The sequence below is a fragment of the Melospiza melodia genome, chromosome 13 (genome assembly GCF_035770615.1).
Source record: "Melospiza melodia melodia isolate bMelMel2 chromosome 13, bMelMel2.pri, whole genome shotgun sequence".
In the NCBI taxonomy this organism is placed as follows: domain Eukaryota; kingdom Metazoa; phylum Chordata; class Aves; order Passeriformes; family Passerellidae; genus Melospiza; species Melospiza melodia.
Window position 1 is genome coordinate 16,230,687 of NC_086206.1, and position 14,898 is coordinate 16,245,584.

Genomic DNA, 14,898 nt, shown 5'->3' on the forward strand with positions numbered 1-14,898 from the left:
CTAACAGCATCAGAGTCTTCAACAAGAGTTGTTAAAAGAAACAGTTAAAGCAGTTTAACAGAAAATATTTCATCCAAGCCTTTTTCCAACATGAAAACCACAAGAAGCTCAACAGCTCAGGTCCTCAGTCTAGTTTGCTGGAGAAAGGACACAAAGCTAAGGACTCATCTGAATCTGAGCAGGCACTGCCAGTGAAAGTACCTACAGCAAGACCCCAAAGTCTTGCTCAGTAAGCACCCCTAGGTCCAGAAAAAGCTTGTGCAGCAGCATGTCCTAAAATACTTTATTCAGTGCTCCTTAGGCACTGGGATCTAACCCCAGGCTCAGACTTTGTGTTCCACACTCACTCTCTATCAACAGCTCTGAAAAGAAATTGGAAATGTGAAATACAGAGAAATTTTAGAAAATTTCAACAGACATTACTTATGGAGATAATAAAACTACCTAGTTTGAGAGATTAGTCATAAAGAGAAAAATCTCAGCAGTGATGAAATATATATGACATAAATACATGTCTTTCTTTTCTTACAAAAAGGTGACCACAATATATTCTTAAATATTTCTACAAGAGAATGCTAAAGTCCAGTTTAATGAATTTTTATATTGCCACAACATTTGAAACAAATGGGTTGTTTTTTTAACTCGAGGCATCTTCAACTTTCTTCTGGAAAGTAATCTGCCTAGAAGGAAAAAGAAGTGAAGTTTTGCAGCCAGAATTACATCAGGAGAAAGAATAGAAAGATTCAAAGAAATGGGAAAAAAAACCCAACAAAAATCCCAACCATAAGTACAAGTAAAGGCTACAATAGAAAAGGATGACATTTTTAACTGGAAGATTTCTGATTTTGTTACTAGTAGCAGCTTTTCACAGTAGTGGCACTGAGCACAGGACAATCCTGTCCCACTGATTTGCCATTTTAACCACTTAATTTTTAACATCCCCTCCAGGACACACCTTCCTCATTTTGAAGCAAAACAGCCATTTTGGTAATTTCTTAATTTGCAAGGCAGCTTTTCATATAAGCCCCAAAATATAGAACTTATCCTTCTGAGTTTATGAAATTAGACTTCTAGGAAGCATCTATCTCTAGATAGGAGAGAAAATAAAATCAGTTGTCAGATATGTTTTAGGTCAGAACTTTGAGATTTGATAAAACCATAAACAGTAACAAGAAAAAAATTAACCCCAAGAAAAACCAAACAGCAACCAGGGAGAGCAATGATTCATTCCTTATCACAGTGCATTTTCCTGTAGTCTGTATAAAAGCCCCCATAAAAATACAGTAGCTTCAGGAACTGATCAGAAACAGGACTCCATGGGCAGTGAAATAACCATGCTTATTGTCTCTCAGTAGCATAGGAAAGTGCTCACAAGATTACAAAACTGATTGCAAGACCCACAGGAACAGGATTGACTGTGCACAGAAGTGTTGTGAAACAGCTTAAGGAGCTGAACTTGAGGGAAAGGGCATGCGAGACTAGGCAGAGTCTATAAAAAAATGTTTGCCATGATTTGAAGACAGAGCACAAAATAAAATATGTTAAAAAACCAACAAAACACACCTTAAGACTTAAATGTCCATGAAAAACATCAGTCCTGATATTTTCACTTAAAGCCTTTAACAGCAGGAAGGCAAACTCCTTCTCTGCAGGCACATTCCAGAGTTGATGCAGGTATATGAATCAAGGCTCACTTATTTTGAGTCTCATCCACCTTAAACTCAAACCACTGAGTCAGGCTCTCAGGCTGGAATTGTGCTTTTCCTTCAGTTCTGGTCTTCCCAATTCCTAGCCTGCACCTAACCCAAAAGGTGTTGAGCTAACTTAACCAATCATTTTAAGGTCCTTTTAAAGCTTTTTAGAAAGCAACCCAAAACCAAATAAAGACCAAAAAATGGATGAGCCCATAAATATCCCCCACGCCCTTAATGGATGCTTTGAGCATGACAGGAATGCAATACTGGGATTGTGAGTTGGGCAGTCACAACATGTGATCTTTAAAAAGTAGTCAGACTTAAAACTGGAAAGAAAACCTCAGTCTGTTTATCCAGGCTAAGATCAAAGCTCCCTATTTTGCTTCACCATTTCCAAAGAAGTAAAATCCAGCCTGAAAACAGAAAACTGCACAACAACCAATTTTTAGGACAGAAGTTCCCAGCCTCTGGAGCATTTATTGCTTCCTAAACTGTGTATCTGTGCCAGGTAAGAAATCAGGAATTCTGAGGAAGATCCTCAGCTCCTGGAAGAGTCTGTACCTGGGCACTCAGGAGCTACTTCTATTACCTAGGAAAGGTGCTCCTCTCCTAAGCCTCCAGATGGAAACACGCAGCTGCTCCAGGGAGGGTCAGGTGCAGATCGGTGAGAGGCTGGAGCCACAGTTTGAGAGGAGACAAGAACATTTTCATTCATGTTGAATTATTCCTTGAGGAGGTACTTACTTATCTACCAACGTCCGAATTACAGCCAGTGTGTCAAGCACCAGCCCATCCACATTCTGTTTTTTCCTCCTTGGTTCATGAGGCCCTCGACCCCTCCTGGGTGGACGGACAGGGTCCCTTGGGTGGCTCCTGGCCTCAGGGATGTGTGTCCTGCTGTGCTCCGTCTGTCTGCCCTGAGAGCTCCCGTTGTCCTCGGCCCCGCTGTCGTCGCGGCAAACGCACGAGTTTCCCATGCTGCCAGCCCCCAAGGCTCCCAGGAAATGGGGAAGGTGGTGCTCTAGAGTCAACAGCAGAGCTTGGAAAAGGCTTCTGCTAGCATAGAACACAACCCAAGCAACTACAATCATCTAGGAAGTTTTAAGAGAAATGTTTGTGCGATCCTGAATTGCGATCTTTTTGCATCTTAAACGCTGCTACCAGCTGGAATGAGTGGGAAGTTGGAGACTTAGCTGCTGACAGAATCACTTAAAACACACATTGGTCATCCAGAAGGAGGTCTGAAAAAGCAAACATAGAACAAGAGTCAGTGTTACTACTGCTAGAAAACAGCAGAAGAATTCCTATTTTAGTAAACACCAGCAGTTCTGGTGGATAAAGCAGCTCAGAAACACAAGGCTTCACCTGAAGTCTATTGTGGGGAAAGGGAAAGGAAGGAAGAGGAGGAGGAGGAAGTTCCCCTGGTAAGGAGCTCTCACCCACACTCCGTTCCTTTCTACACTACCTATTACCTCCCAGCTCCTTGGTGGTTTTTGGATGCAGAGGAACAAGTTTGCCTGTAAAAGTCCCACACTGCTATCCTTTAAATACTGAGTATCAGCAAACCAGTTTATTTGCCCTTTACAGAGACACATGACCTATGCCAACCCAATAAAAGCTGTACACTTCAGGTTCTCATTTCAATTCAGGAACATTTCCAAACTATAAAATAGATACAATTGTAAAGAACTAATCTTAGAGTTATGGGTTTATCTCAACAAACAATAGATTTAATAGAGAACCATTTGGTTCACCTGTGCATAAACACACATTTTTGGAACATGCCTACATCTCCTGCATTCTCACCCAAAGAAGCACCAACACTGAATTAAAGAGGAATTATAGAACACCATTTTAATGCCTTACAAATCTAACTGGAATTTTGAAATGGGTGTTGTGTGCCTGTTTGGATCTAGTGTGAAACCAACCTCCCATTTTTGGGAACAAAGACTAATTCAATCATTCTTCTGTTCCTCATTCAAATGGTTTGGATCACATCAGGCCCAATAGCAACTGAGACCACAGGGCAGTCCCTCCCAATTATTAACTTGAAAATGCAAGAGAAAAAGGATTCAAAGCCCCATTTCACAACAAGGTATGTTTCAAGCCACAGAATATTATTTAAAGTCTCAGGTAATATAAAACCCTACAAAAGATATAATTTCATTACTTACTTATTCTGACATGCCTGAAGTGTGTAAGTAATTTTTATCCTTTCAAGAATCAAGTTTAACATTTACACTAGAAGTTATGGTGAATATCCTGTAATAGGTTATTACTATTCTTCAATTGCTAAATAATCTCATTAACAGCAGACATGTAGCACCCTAAATTCAAAAGAAAGTCAAAGAGAGCTGACACCTTTTAAATATGGAAGGTCCCCAGCATCAGAGCCAACTGGCAGCTCTGCAATTGCTTGGCTGCCCTTTGGGAGAAGATCTCAACAACATTCAGGAAGCCAAACATTGGTCATATGAGCAACTCTTGGGATGTCAGCTGTCACTGGAAAGGCACTGCCACCAAGCTCTCACAGGCTCTTCTGTAGTGTGAAGCACATCATCTTTTAGCACAGTGACATGTTCAGTATTGAGGCTAACTAAGAAAAAAAAAAGTCAATTCCCCAAGGGATATTAATAGGAAAAAAAATACAAGGTCTTGACTTCTTGGTTAAGAAATTCCTAAACCCCAAATCATCAAAAGGGTTTCAGCATCACATCATGCTTGCTTTTAGCCCTGAGCAGTTTGGCCATCAGGCTCAGAGTCCTTCCATCTGAGCCAATCCTGCTGGCACCTTCTCAGCCAGCAAGTCACAAACAGATGAGAGGTGCCAGGGCAGATTGCAAAAATCTCCAACAGAATTGTCTGAGTTCACAACTGGTTAAAGTGACTTTCTTGATTTTAAAAAGAAATAGTTATGTTAAATGCAAATCATGTATTTCTAGGGAATATGTATGTATTTATGAATCTGGGTCATTTAAGGGCTTTTTAGCAAGATAATGCTAAAATCTAAAACTGTTACAGATTTAGAATCTGCATAAAGTTTTCTGTAACTTATGGAAATTCTAACACAGTGAATCTATCTTGTCATCCAAACAAGAATAGAAAAGCTGTATTTTAGAGATTAACAATGAGTAAGAACCTAAAGAAACAAAACCAGACATATGTCAAGATTAAAGCTGATTATTGAAGCCTAAGTTTTTCTGGCTGACAACTTAAAGCATTATTAAAACCAAGTAATTATGATCAACTCACCTGTAAGTTTGCTTGGTTCAGGAATGGCTGGGGAACTCAAAGTGCTGTGGCAGAAGTGGGTTATTCTCCTCCAGGGCACAAAGTCTCTGTGGAAAAGGCAGTGCTCTGTAAGCCTTTATGGTGGGCACTGAGTCATGACTGACTCTGCTTTCACTCCTAGGAACTGCACTGAGGAGTCCCTGAGGAGAGATGGAAAAAAAAGAGAATTCACTTGGAAACTGCATCTAAGGTAGACATACTCCACCTCCTCCCTACACCTGCCATGACATCAAGCCACACTGTTATTTTCAGCTATACAGAGCCTTATTTTCAGTCTTTACAGAGGGAATTCTCTTAAGGCTTCAAAACCCAGTTTCTCATCTAAAAGCTTTAGGACTAAACACAGAGACAGAAAACCCAACTTGTTTCTACAGCCTTGGTATTCCAGATTATACAGCAGACAGTGAGCAACTCCTCACCTCAAATCACTCCCTACAGGAGGAAGAAGAGAAGCAATAATATCTGCTCCAGACAGAGCAGAAAATAAAAGTACACTATAAAATCTGATTAGATAACAGCAAGAGAGAAATGACAGGATAAACTCCCCTTATTTAGTAAAGAGCTGGGTTTGACAGCATTCACTTGGCTCTTGCTCACCATCACATACAAGGAGCTCATTGTCAAGCCTGAAACAAACTGAAAGGCTAAATAATGAGGAACACAAGGTAGGAGAGATTGCTACAGATCAGCTCACAAACCAGCTTGTCTGGATAGAGCATGAATACAGGAAGAAAGGTTCTGAAGTGCAAAGGAAACTAATAAAAAGACAAGCTTTTACTCCATAAGAAGTAGCTGGTGCTGCAGCTGTCACCAAACAGCACAAAATGCCAATGCCCAGCACCTCCTCTGTGGGACACTCACTGAGCAGCTGCCCCAGCACATCCTGCCCTCAACACAGCCCCCAGAGCAGATGCTGCTGGAGCAGGACACCTTCCCTGCATGGCAGAACAGCAGCTGCCAGCTGCAGCCTGCAGTGCCCCCCACACCTCCCCTGGCACTGGGACCATCCCAGCACAGGGAGCAGCTCTCTCCTGGCAGGCTCAAGCACAGGCATGGAAGCACAAAGGAGTTATGAGCTCCACAGGAGTTATGAGCACCAACCTGCCGTGGCTGGATGTCCAAGTGGGCAGACAAAACCATCATCCATTGGAAGGGATGCTGTGGGAGTGGATTTGCACCTGCCTGCCCCAGAGAGGCCTCCCTGGATTATCCCACTTGGCTCCAAGTGGCACTGGGATCATTGCTCTGCAATGTGCAGCCCTAGAGTAAGTGATTCATCCCCTCAAATATTCAATTACAGCCAACCATAATACTGCCTCATGATGGAAAATGCCTCTTCTTTCCATGAAATGGAGTGCACTGCCAAGCAAACACAAAAACCCTCGTGCACATAAATGGGGAAGGTTTCAGCTACCAAAAACACTTCTCCAGTTTCTGTCACCACTACAAGAGTAAGATCAGTGATTTCCTCTCTTGAGCAGAGTAACACAGGAGCTCAGTCAACAAACCACACAGCAAAGCTGACAAGTTTTCAAAAGCAAAACTGTAAGAGTTTTGGCCAGCAGTTTCCTATTAAGATGATAAAACAATTAGAAATATTTCCTCAGCACTTCTTTTCCAAAGAAATGATGCTCTTAAAAAGGAAGAGATGGAAATGCTTGTGATGCCTGTCAGATGAAAGTTCAAACCAGAAGGAAACACAGCTATGAACCGCTGCAAGATAATCAACTTTGATACAAGCAGCCTGTTTGAAAAACAAGCTTTTTTTAATAAGGAGAATTTTGAAACAATGGGGATAGTACTGAAAACCAAGAATTTCCAGTAAATGACATACAACTGGAATGTGAAATGGAGACTTTCTCAGGAGATCCCATTGACAGACAACCTCTCACCTGTGAGACTTGTGCAGCTGAAGAGCAGCAGGTGCTGGGTGTCCAGAGTGGTTCCACACAACCAGGGGAGCACAGGCTTCAGGAGGAGCAGGTAAATAAATACCCTGCTGTTGCTGCTTTGGCATGTGGTTACCAACCACCACATTGTGTAATCTGAAGCAAACCCCTAATTCAGTTCTATTTTCTTTAAAAATACCTTGGAGGGTTAAGACTAGTGTCAAAACCTGATGGGAAGCAGCCTTTACTGGCATGCAGCATTTCACAAAGCCATTGCCACAGCTGGTTGCTTTCTTACTGAGGCAAGAGCACCTGAAACCAAAAGCAGACTGACCTTGAGCACGCCAGTTTCACAGAAAGGGAGACTCATCACATCTCAAAGCTTTCCAGCTCCTGCACAAGTGCTCATCAGTGAAAACCCCAGGGTTGCCCAAGGTTTATACAAACAACTGGGCTTTAACCCTGATGCCTTCTCTAGGTAATTCATCTTTGTCACACACACAGAGCTGGAGGATCTGATCTCTTGTTTGACTTGATGTGAAGCAGAAAGAAGCAGACAGTAACCACCACCACAGGAGTTTCTTTTTCTGTAGACTCAGTGTGAAAGTCAGATTTTATAGTCACTTGCACATCACACTACTTTGTCTTTTCACTTCCTTTAAACTCCTTTTTTAAGCTGGTACAGGAACACTAAAATTGCAGCATGGATTTAAAGTGAACTTCACTTTCTCACCTAAATGAGCATCAGCAGAGCAGGCCTGGCAGGGATTCCTCCCTGCAGTTTTTCCCTTACCTCTGGATACAGAGACACTAGTGCTCAGGACATGCCAGGCATCAGACTGTTCAGCTTGCTTTCTGAAAGATAAACTGAAGCATTTACCACCTTTTGAGCTTCCCCATCTCAGAGGTCATCATTTGTCATCTGTCATTTAGGTGGAACTGTCCTTTGTACTACAGAAAACCTCAACTTTGCTTCATGTCTAAACCAAAGCTGCTATCGATCATGCTCCCTGCTTCTCAGCTCCCCGAGCCACAGCTGGATCATTAAATCCCTTATCAGAGACTGAGCTTAAGCTCTGCTTTGAGGCAGATGAAAGCACTTCTGAGATAATGATCTTTTAAATAGATAGTGGTATCTGACAGCCCAGTGAAGTTGAACAAGAGGTGCCTCCAGCAGGGTGACGTGGCCTGGCAGAGCTGAACAAGCTCAGCATTGCTCAAGGAGCAGAGGAGAATGCACTGCTTCACAAGTGCCAGGGAGATAAAGATAATGCCCTGTAGATGGCAAGGAACACTAATCCTATCAACTGCAGGGATACAAGCACATGAAATAAAATTGATTAGCTATACCCTGTTAAGTTTTGGCACAGACATTCATTTGGAAGCTTATAAATAACTCTTTCAATTAATTCAAGTTAATCTTCCTTGCTGCCCAGAAAGTTAAAGGCGTTACCAACAATACAATTCTGACAAAAGCATTCATGATATCAGGATTCAATATTAAATAAAAAACACTACCAAAAAAAAGCCCAAAACTCTCCCAAAAAATCCACAAGAAATAAGAATTGCAGAATAGACAATGCTAGAAGGAAGGTGACTCTTTGGATACCAAGCAGAGGTACAGAATGGCAAAAAATCCCCCCCGAAAAAAGACCTTTTTTTAAAGCTTTGTCTAGTAAAATTTACAACAGTTCATTTCAGAAAGGATAAGGCTTTATCTATATCAGTATCAAAAAACCAGTGAAGAGTTCTCTTCAGTCACGTGGAGATCAGCTCCTTGCAATATTTAAAGAACATTGTGCATGAGCAAAATCTAAACAACAAAAGCATTTTGAGGGACAAGTCAAGATACTGAGCAGCTCAGTCACAGTCCAGCCCTGCCCTGGGAACTGGAATTAGGGCTAGCACAGCATCCAAGCAATCACACTGTGGGCACCAGGAAGATGCTTCAGGGAGGGACTGCTGGAAGCAGGGGCAGATTCTTGTCAGCAAACCAACAGCTTTATGTAAGTGAGCTAAAAAGAGTGGCAACTCAGAGTTTGTCTGTTTCTTGTGTAAACTAATCTTAGTGCTTTTCTTTCTTCTGTCTCAGAGCTGAGCTTGTTTTCAGAGGAACATTGGGTGCAGAACTACTCTGTAGAAGGCAGAATAGTCTTGTGCTGTAGACCACAGAACTTAGCCCGGCTACATGACATGACTAAGCCATTACAAACACATAACATTCACATGTCCACAAACTGTTTTCAGTGTAAAATTTCAATAACATTGCTGAAAAACTCAGCAATGCCTCAGTAGGAAGCCTGCATTATCAGCTGTCTGACAATGCCTTGGTGAGCAGACAATGTCTAGAAAAAGATTGAAGAAAATTCCATGTCTCGACAATTAAAGCAGCATCAGAGGATGGCCTGATCTTTCAGTGGGCAGAGTTGAGAGCCACCTTTGTGGCCTCCCTGCCAGCCAGGGAAAGCTGGCTGCTCTTTGCTAGACAAAGTTCAAGACTGTACTGACAGAGCAGGAAATGCCCTTCAAATTCCCTTTCCTGCTGTGAGTGGATACAGTGACAGCTGCTCAGAGACTGTCACTTGAGCCCAACACAACATGTAGGTCACTAGGTTAGCAAACCTGCCTGGGAAGCACTCTTGGAAAGCACAATTCCTGAACGACCTGGGACTCCCAGAGCTCAAGAATTCAGAACCTGAAACAGCTCAGGGCAGGTCACTGGAACCCCCTTATCTAACCAATTTCACAGGATCACAGAGCCAATAAGTTGGAAGAGACCTTCAAGATCAAATCCAACCTAGCTCCACACCTCAACTAAACCCTGGGACCCACTGCCACATCCAGGCTTTTTTAAACACATCCAGGGATGGTGCCTCCACCACCTCCCTGGGCAGCCATTCCAGAACTTCATCAACAGAACTCACTTAAAACAACAAAAAACCCAACCACACAAGAACTCAGCTTCATTTCTCCCCATCTGTCTCTTCAGTTTCTGCCCCCAGGACCTTTCCTTTCTGCTCTGCCACTAACCTGCCAGGAGAGAGCCAGCTGTGGATTCACCAGCCAGGTGTAACAAGTGTCCCTGCCAGGTCTCCTGCTCCAACCACTGAGCTGTGCTGTTTCCTTACAGTGTTTTAGGGCCCCTCCAGCACCAAGAAAGCCAGAGGAAGTTGCTCAATGTGCTGTGGCCAAGGTGGGGAAGAGGCCTGAGAGCTGGCCTGGCCATGTGGAGGTGGGTTAGGAAGTGGGAGGACGATGAGCACGTGCCCCACAAGGCACTCTGACCATGGCTTAAACAAGACTGTGCACTCAGTTCAGTCAAAAAAGGCAGAAAGCACAAAAACTACTTAAGAGGCTTTCAAAATCCTGTAACTGTACCAGGAACACAAAGTCTCAGCCACCTGGGGCTTCTGCTAAATAACTTTCTGAGGAATTTCAGAAATTGTTTTGATAATTACATGTAAACACCACTTCACTGAATGTTACAAAGGGGTAATGCTCTAGAGAGAGAATAACTCACCTATTGTTAATTTTTTTTTTTAAATTTTTTATTTCAGGACTGATACATTAACCAGAGTTTGAGTGCAAACACACACCATTCTTGGACTCACCATTAGCTGAATGCTTTTAAAAGCAGGGAGAACAATTCTAAGCCTGATCCATGCCAGACAGCTTTGCCTTTAGAGAGAAAAAAAAAAAAAAAAAAAAAAAGCATCAGCAGGTTGCTGGGTTTTCTTTTTTTAGTATGACTTTCTAGCATGCCCCACTGTCTGCAGGAAGGTATAAGATAAATGTGAATGGTGCAGCCTCCTGGCTTGTAGTTCACCAGCTGCCCCCTAATCTATGATTCAAGCTGTAATTGCATCAGTTTGTGCTCATGCACTGAAGCCAAAAACCCATGCCAGCACTTCAGATCAAAAAGTCTTCAATACTCGTCCTTCTCCTACCTAACACAACACCAAGATATTCAGATACTTAGAGCAAAAGGGAGGCATTTTCTATGGGAAAAAAAAGCCTTAGAAAGGGAGAAAGATAATGACACTTGTGTTTCATATGCTCAGAAGCCACTCTTTCCCTGAGGGGAGAGATTTATTAGGAAAAAGGTGGATTTCTTGTTACTGATCATGGTAACTCCCTGAACTCCACCTAATAAACATGCACTGAAAACCAAGGAGCAGCCCCTCATCCCAGACTTTGCACTGCCAGGTATCCCTGGAAGAAAAGGGACAGATAAAGCCCAGAGTTGCCATGGCAGAGCTGTGCTCCCAGAGCACAAGGCTGGTCACAGGAATGGCAGATCAAGGGCAGGTAATTACAAGCACTCCTGAAGAGAGATCGTGATGCATTGGTCAGCCACGCAGCCTCGTGAGTCATGTGTGAACATTTGACTTTTATTAGACCTCAGCAATATAATGAAGAATAGAAAAGGAAATAAAGATCATGCTGGCACAGTCACTGCCCTGCAATGCTAGCTTCACAGTTACCACACACAGACCAGGAAAATTAAATATATTTGTCAGGACACAAGGCAATACAATGCACATGAGATACTTGAAAGACAAGGAATCTCAGTGTAAGATCTGCACTGCTTAAAGCAATGAACAAATTCAAAGTCTACTGAGCAATCATAAGTTCAGTAGAGGGAAAAAAACCACAAAAACCAGTTTGAAATGCTGAACACAACATATTGATAATGGAGCAGAACAGGACAAGTATCAGGACATTAGCTGGCCTTCAATTTACTACAAGCTGAAGCACTTTAAGTTGTTGCCTCTGGGTTGAGAGGGAAAGCACTCAGTGCACACAGTGAGTCTTACTCCACTTTGTGAGGATATCAGCACATAACTACACGAGCAACTGAGGACATTTCCAAACACAGCACATTGCCAGGTAGGGGAGATAATGAATTCAAAGGAAATTTGAATGAAGAAACCTAAGGAGTTACAGGCCAGCTAGTGTCCTATGACAAATCACTGCCTTTATCACTAACTTACTGCTCACACTAATAAATATCTTCCTGTTATTCCTCAATTTTAACAAACAAGCAAAAAGCTTGAGGAGAATTGACTCTGATTGCACCTGAAGGGCAGAATATGAGGAATGTCTTACTTTACAGGAGGGAACCAAAACATTTCAAGTGATCTATTTCAGTCCTATCCATTAGACTCACAGCAAATGAAATGCACTTCAAGCTAAGACCTCCTATGTGAAAACACTGATAATGTACCAAGGGAGAGCACTGCAGGGCTGTGCAGAAAACCATCATGTCCCTCTTAGAGGAAGAAAAAAAGAACATTTAGAAAAGCACAGAATAATGTATCAGTGAGAGAACAAGAGAGCCACTGAGTGCTCACCAAATTACGAGGCCACACAGTAAGATAACACAGTGGCTACCACAAAGCTTTGCAGTGAAACTCCTGTATAGGAGGCTGAAGGTAAATAAAAAGGAAAGTTAAAGACCTCAGGGAAACCAATAAGCCCACCTCCCTGCAAACACCACTGGTATCACAGCTGACGATAAGGGAGGTGTGTGGACAAGCTGGATTAGCTCTATCAGCAACCTAAGAGTGGGTAAACAACCAAGGCAAGGCTAATAAACAATCAGCATCAGCAAGAGTTATCACAAGAGTGGTGCAGAATGCAAAACACAGCACTAAAATACCCTGGAGGAGCTTCCTGCTCAAGTGATGGACAGGGGAAACCGAAAACTTTCATTTAGCTGCAACCTCAAGAGAATGTCTGGATGAAAAGGGAAGAGACGAGAAGCGATCACACAACTACAATTGTGCTTCACTCATCTGAAAAAGAACACACCACAGGAAATTCACAATCTGTTCAAGCAGACCTATAAATAGGCACAAACAGCAGAGATTGGGGCACAAAGCAATAACAGCAATGTCCTAAAGGGAGGGACAGAGGAATGGGTGCCAGGAGGAGAAAGGGCCTGTTTTGCTGAGTGGACTTGGGCAGAGAACAAAGACACAGGCAAAAGCGCTTACAGAAGAATGGGCCAGATTTAGATCAAAGAACAGATCAATTCTGTGCATTTGGATAAATGCAAAACAAAAACACATTTAACAGCATCACAGACTCTTAAAATAATATGACAAGTTTTGAGAATGCAGAGTCCTCCAGAAATCCACAATCAAATGCAGGAGTCCAAGAGGAGAAGAGATGCAAGGGAATATTTCAGGTGGCTCAAAGGTGATGAGAACATTCACTGTTTAAAAATCTGTATATTTTAATAAGAAAAGAGCAAAAATTTTAATACCAGGAAGAAAACAAGGGAAAGTCACACTAAACAAGTGGATGTAGATTTCCATGTGACAATAATCTCATAGCAGTGATGGATGTACAGAAAATTAGCAGAACTGAGCTGAGGACCAGCATGAGGAAAGAAAACAACACCAAAACAAACACATGCATTCAATACAAGACAAAAAACCTAAAATCCTGAGACAAAGCTAGCGCTAAGTCGAAAAAAAAAATCTCTTATATTGAAGAAAACAAACACTGACACAGACATAAAATGAAAAAAAAAAAGAAAAAAAAAGCCCTACCAAACATACCAGCATTCAGAAATCAGAGCAGGCTGAATTAATTTAGGAGAGAAAAGGCAGCTCTTATGTCTGTGCTCCTCCATGGACCAAAGTTTCACTGTGTGAGAAAAACTGGTAACACTGGCTGAGCACCAAAATGAACTGTGGGCTCAGGGATCAGAGGTTGCAATAATGAAACAAAGTGACAAGTAAAGTGACTATCAGCCATTCCTGGGACTACACTAAGATTGTGCCTAGGAGGGACAGTGCACCTACTGCTACACAGCAGAATACATTAAAAAAAGCAGCTCCCAAAAAGAGGGGATCACTGAAGGCCTGCGAGACAGAAACAGCGATCAGGAGGACAGAATCAAAGGGCTTAAAAGAGAAACTCATGCTCGATATGGGCATAATACCAGCAGTGAAAAAATCCTGCTTTAGAGGAGCTGAAGTGGGAGAGCAGAGCCGAGGTGCTGCCGCACCCGCAGCAAAGGTGCCGCTGCCCAATCTACCCCCAAGAATGTAAAACAAATGATCCAGGTAAACGAGCGCATTTGGTGGCCCGCTCCACACCTCCACATCTCCTCTGGAAAGCCAGGAAACTTGCTGTGCAGAAGCATTTTCACATTGCGAGCCATAAACAGCGCTCAGGGTCTGATGTGCCATTGATGTGCAATACCCGAGGGCTCGGCAGCCCTGCCGTGTTTCCGAGCTGCCAAGCAGCACTTGGAGCCCGTGACTCCGCGATCCGATGGCATTTTGCCCCCTCACACCAGCCCCGCTGTGGCCAAGCCCGTGTTTTGCAAGTCATACGAGCCCCGGGAGCTCTCCCCGCTCCCGGGAGGCGCCGTTAGGAAGTTGCAGCCCCTGCGGGCCCCGAGCAGCGCCGCACTCGGGGCGCCCCAGCCCGGCACTCCCCCGTTCATTCACCTCCCGCCGCCTTCCCCAGCGAGCTCCAGCTCCACACGCCAGCCCAGCTCCGGGGCCTCCGCCAGAGCTCAGCCAGCCCGGAGGCTGCACCTCGGCCAGGGAGGTGCAGGGATCCCCGGTACCCCCGGCTTGCCCTCCCCAGATGGCCCCAGTGAGGCAGCCGAGAGTACCGGGAGTCCCTGAGGGGCAGCGGCACCAACCACGGGAGCCCACGGGACCCCGGGCCGCTGCCTGGGGCCGGGGGGCTGCGCTGGCCCGGCCCCCGCCCCAACCTGGACCCGCGCCTGGGAGAGAGGAGGGCGGGGAGCTGAGCACGGAGCCTTCACTCACGGACGCAAGGCCGGCAGTGGGGCCGCCAGCGGGGCCACCAGCGCCCAGCCCGCCGCTGTCCCTTCCCCTCACCTCGATGCGCCCCGGCTCCACCCCAGCCCCGCCGCGCCCGCCAGCCGGGCCGCGCCCGCCCTGCCTCACCTCAGCTCCGCACAGCCCCGCCGGGAGCGCAGCGGGGCCAACGCAGACTCCGCACCCTCCGCCCCTGCCCGGCCCCGGCCCGGC

At 44.3% G+C, this 14,898-nt stretch overlaps 1 protein-coding gene across 4 annotated transcripts in view; it reads right to left on the reverse strand.

Annotated features, from left to right (window-relative positions):
* Nucleotides 1-14,888, reverse strand: part of RSPRY1 (ring finger and SPRY domain containing 1) — a 36,422-nt gene extending 21,534 nt beyond the window's left edge. The window contains exons 1-5 of one of the 4 annotated variants that reach the window (XM_063168011.1): nt 14,815-14,888; nt 10,486-10,552; nt 7,668-7,729; nt 4,947-5,032; nt 2,439-2,935 (exon numbers count right to left, since the gene is read on the reverse strand). In XM_063168011.1, the coding sequence (XP_063024081.1) occupies nt 2,439-2,785 (347 nt within the window). In that variant the 5' untranslated portion in view covers nt 2,786-2,935; nt 4,947-5,032; nt 7,668-7,729; nt 10,486-10,552; nt 14,815-14,888. Of the gene's footprint in view, nt 1-2,438; nt 2,936-4,946; nt 5,126-7,667; nt 7,730-10,485; nt 10,553-14,814 lie in introns of all 4 variants that reach the window. The other 3 variants (XM_063168009.1, XM_063168007.1, XM_063168008.1) reach the window with 3 other exon arrangements.
* Nucleotides 14,889-14,898: the final 10 nt, after the last annotated feature.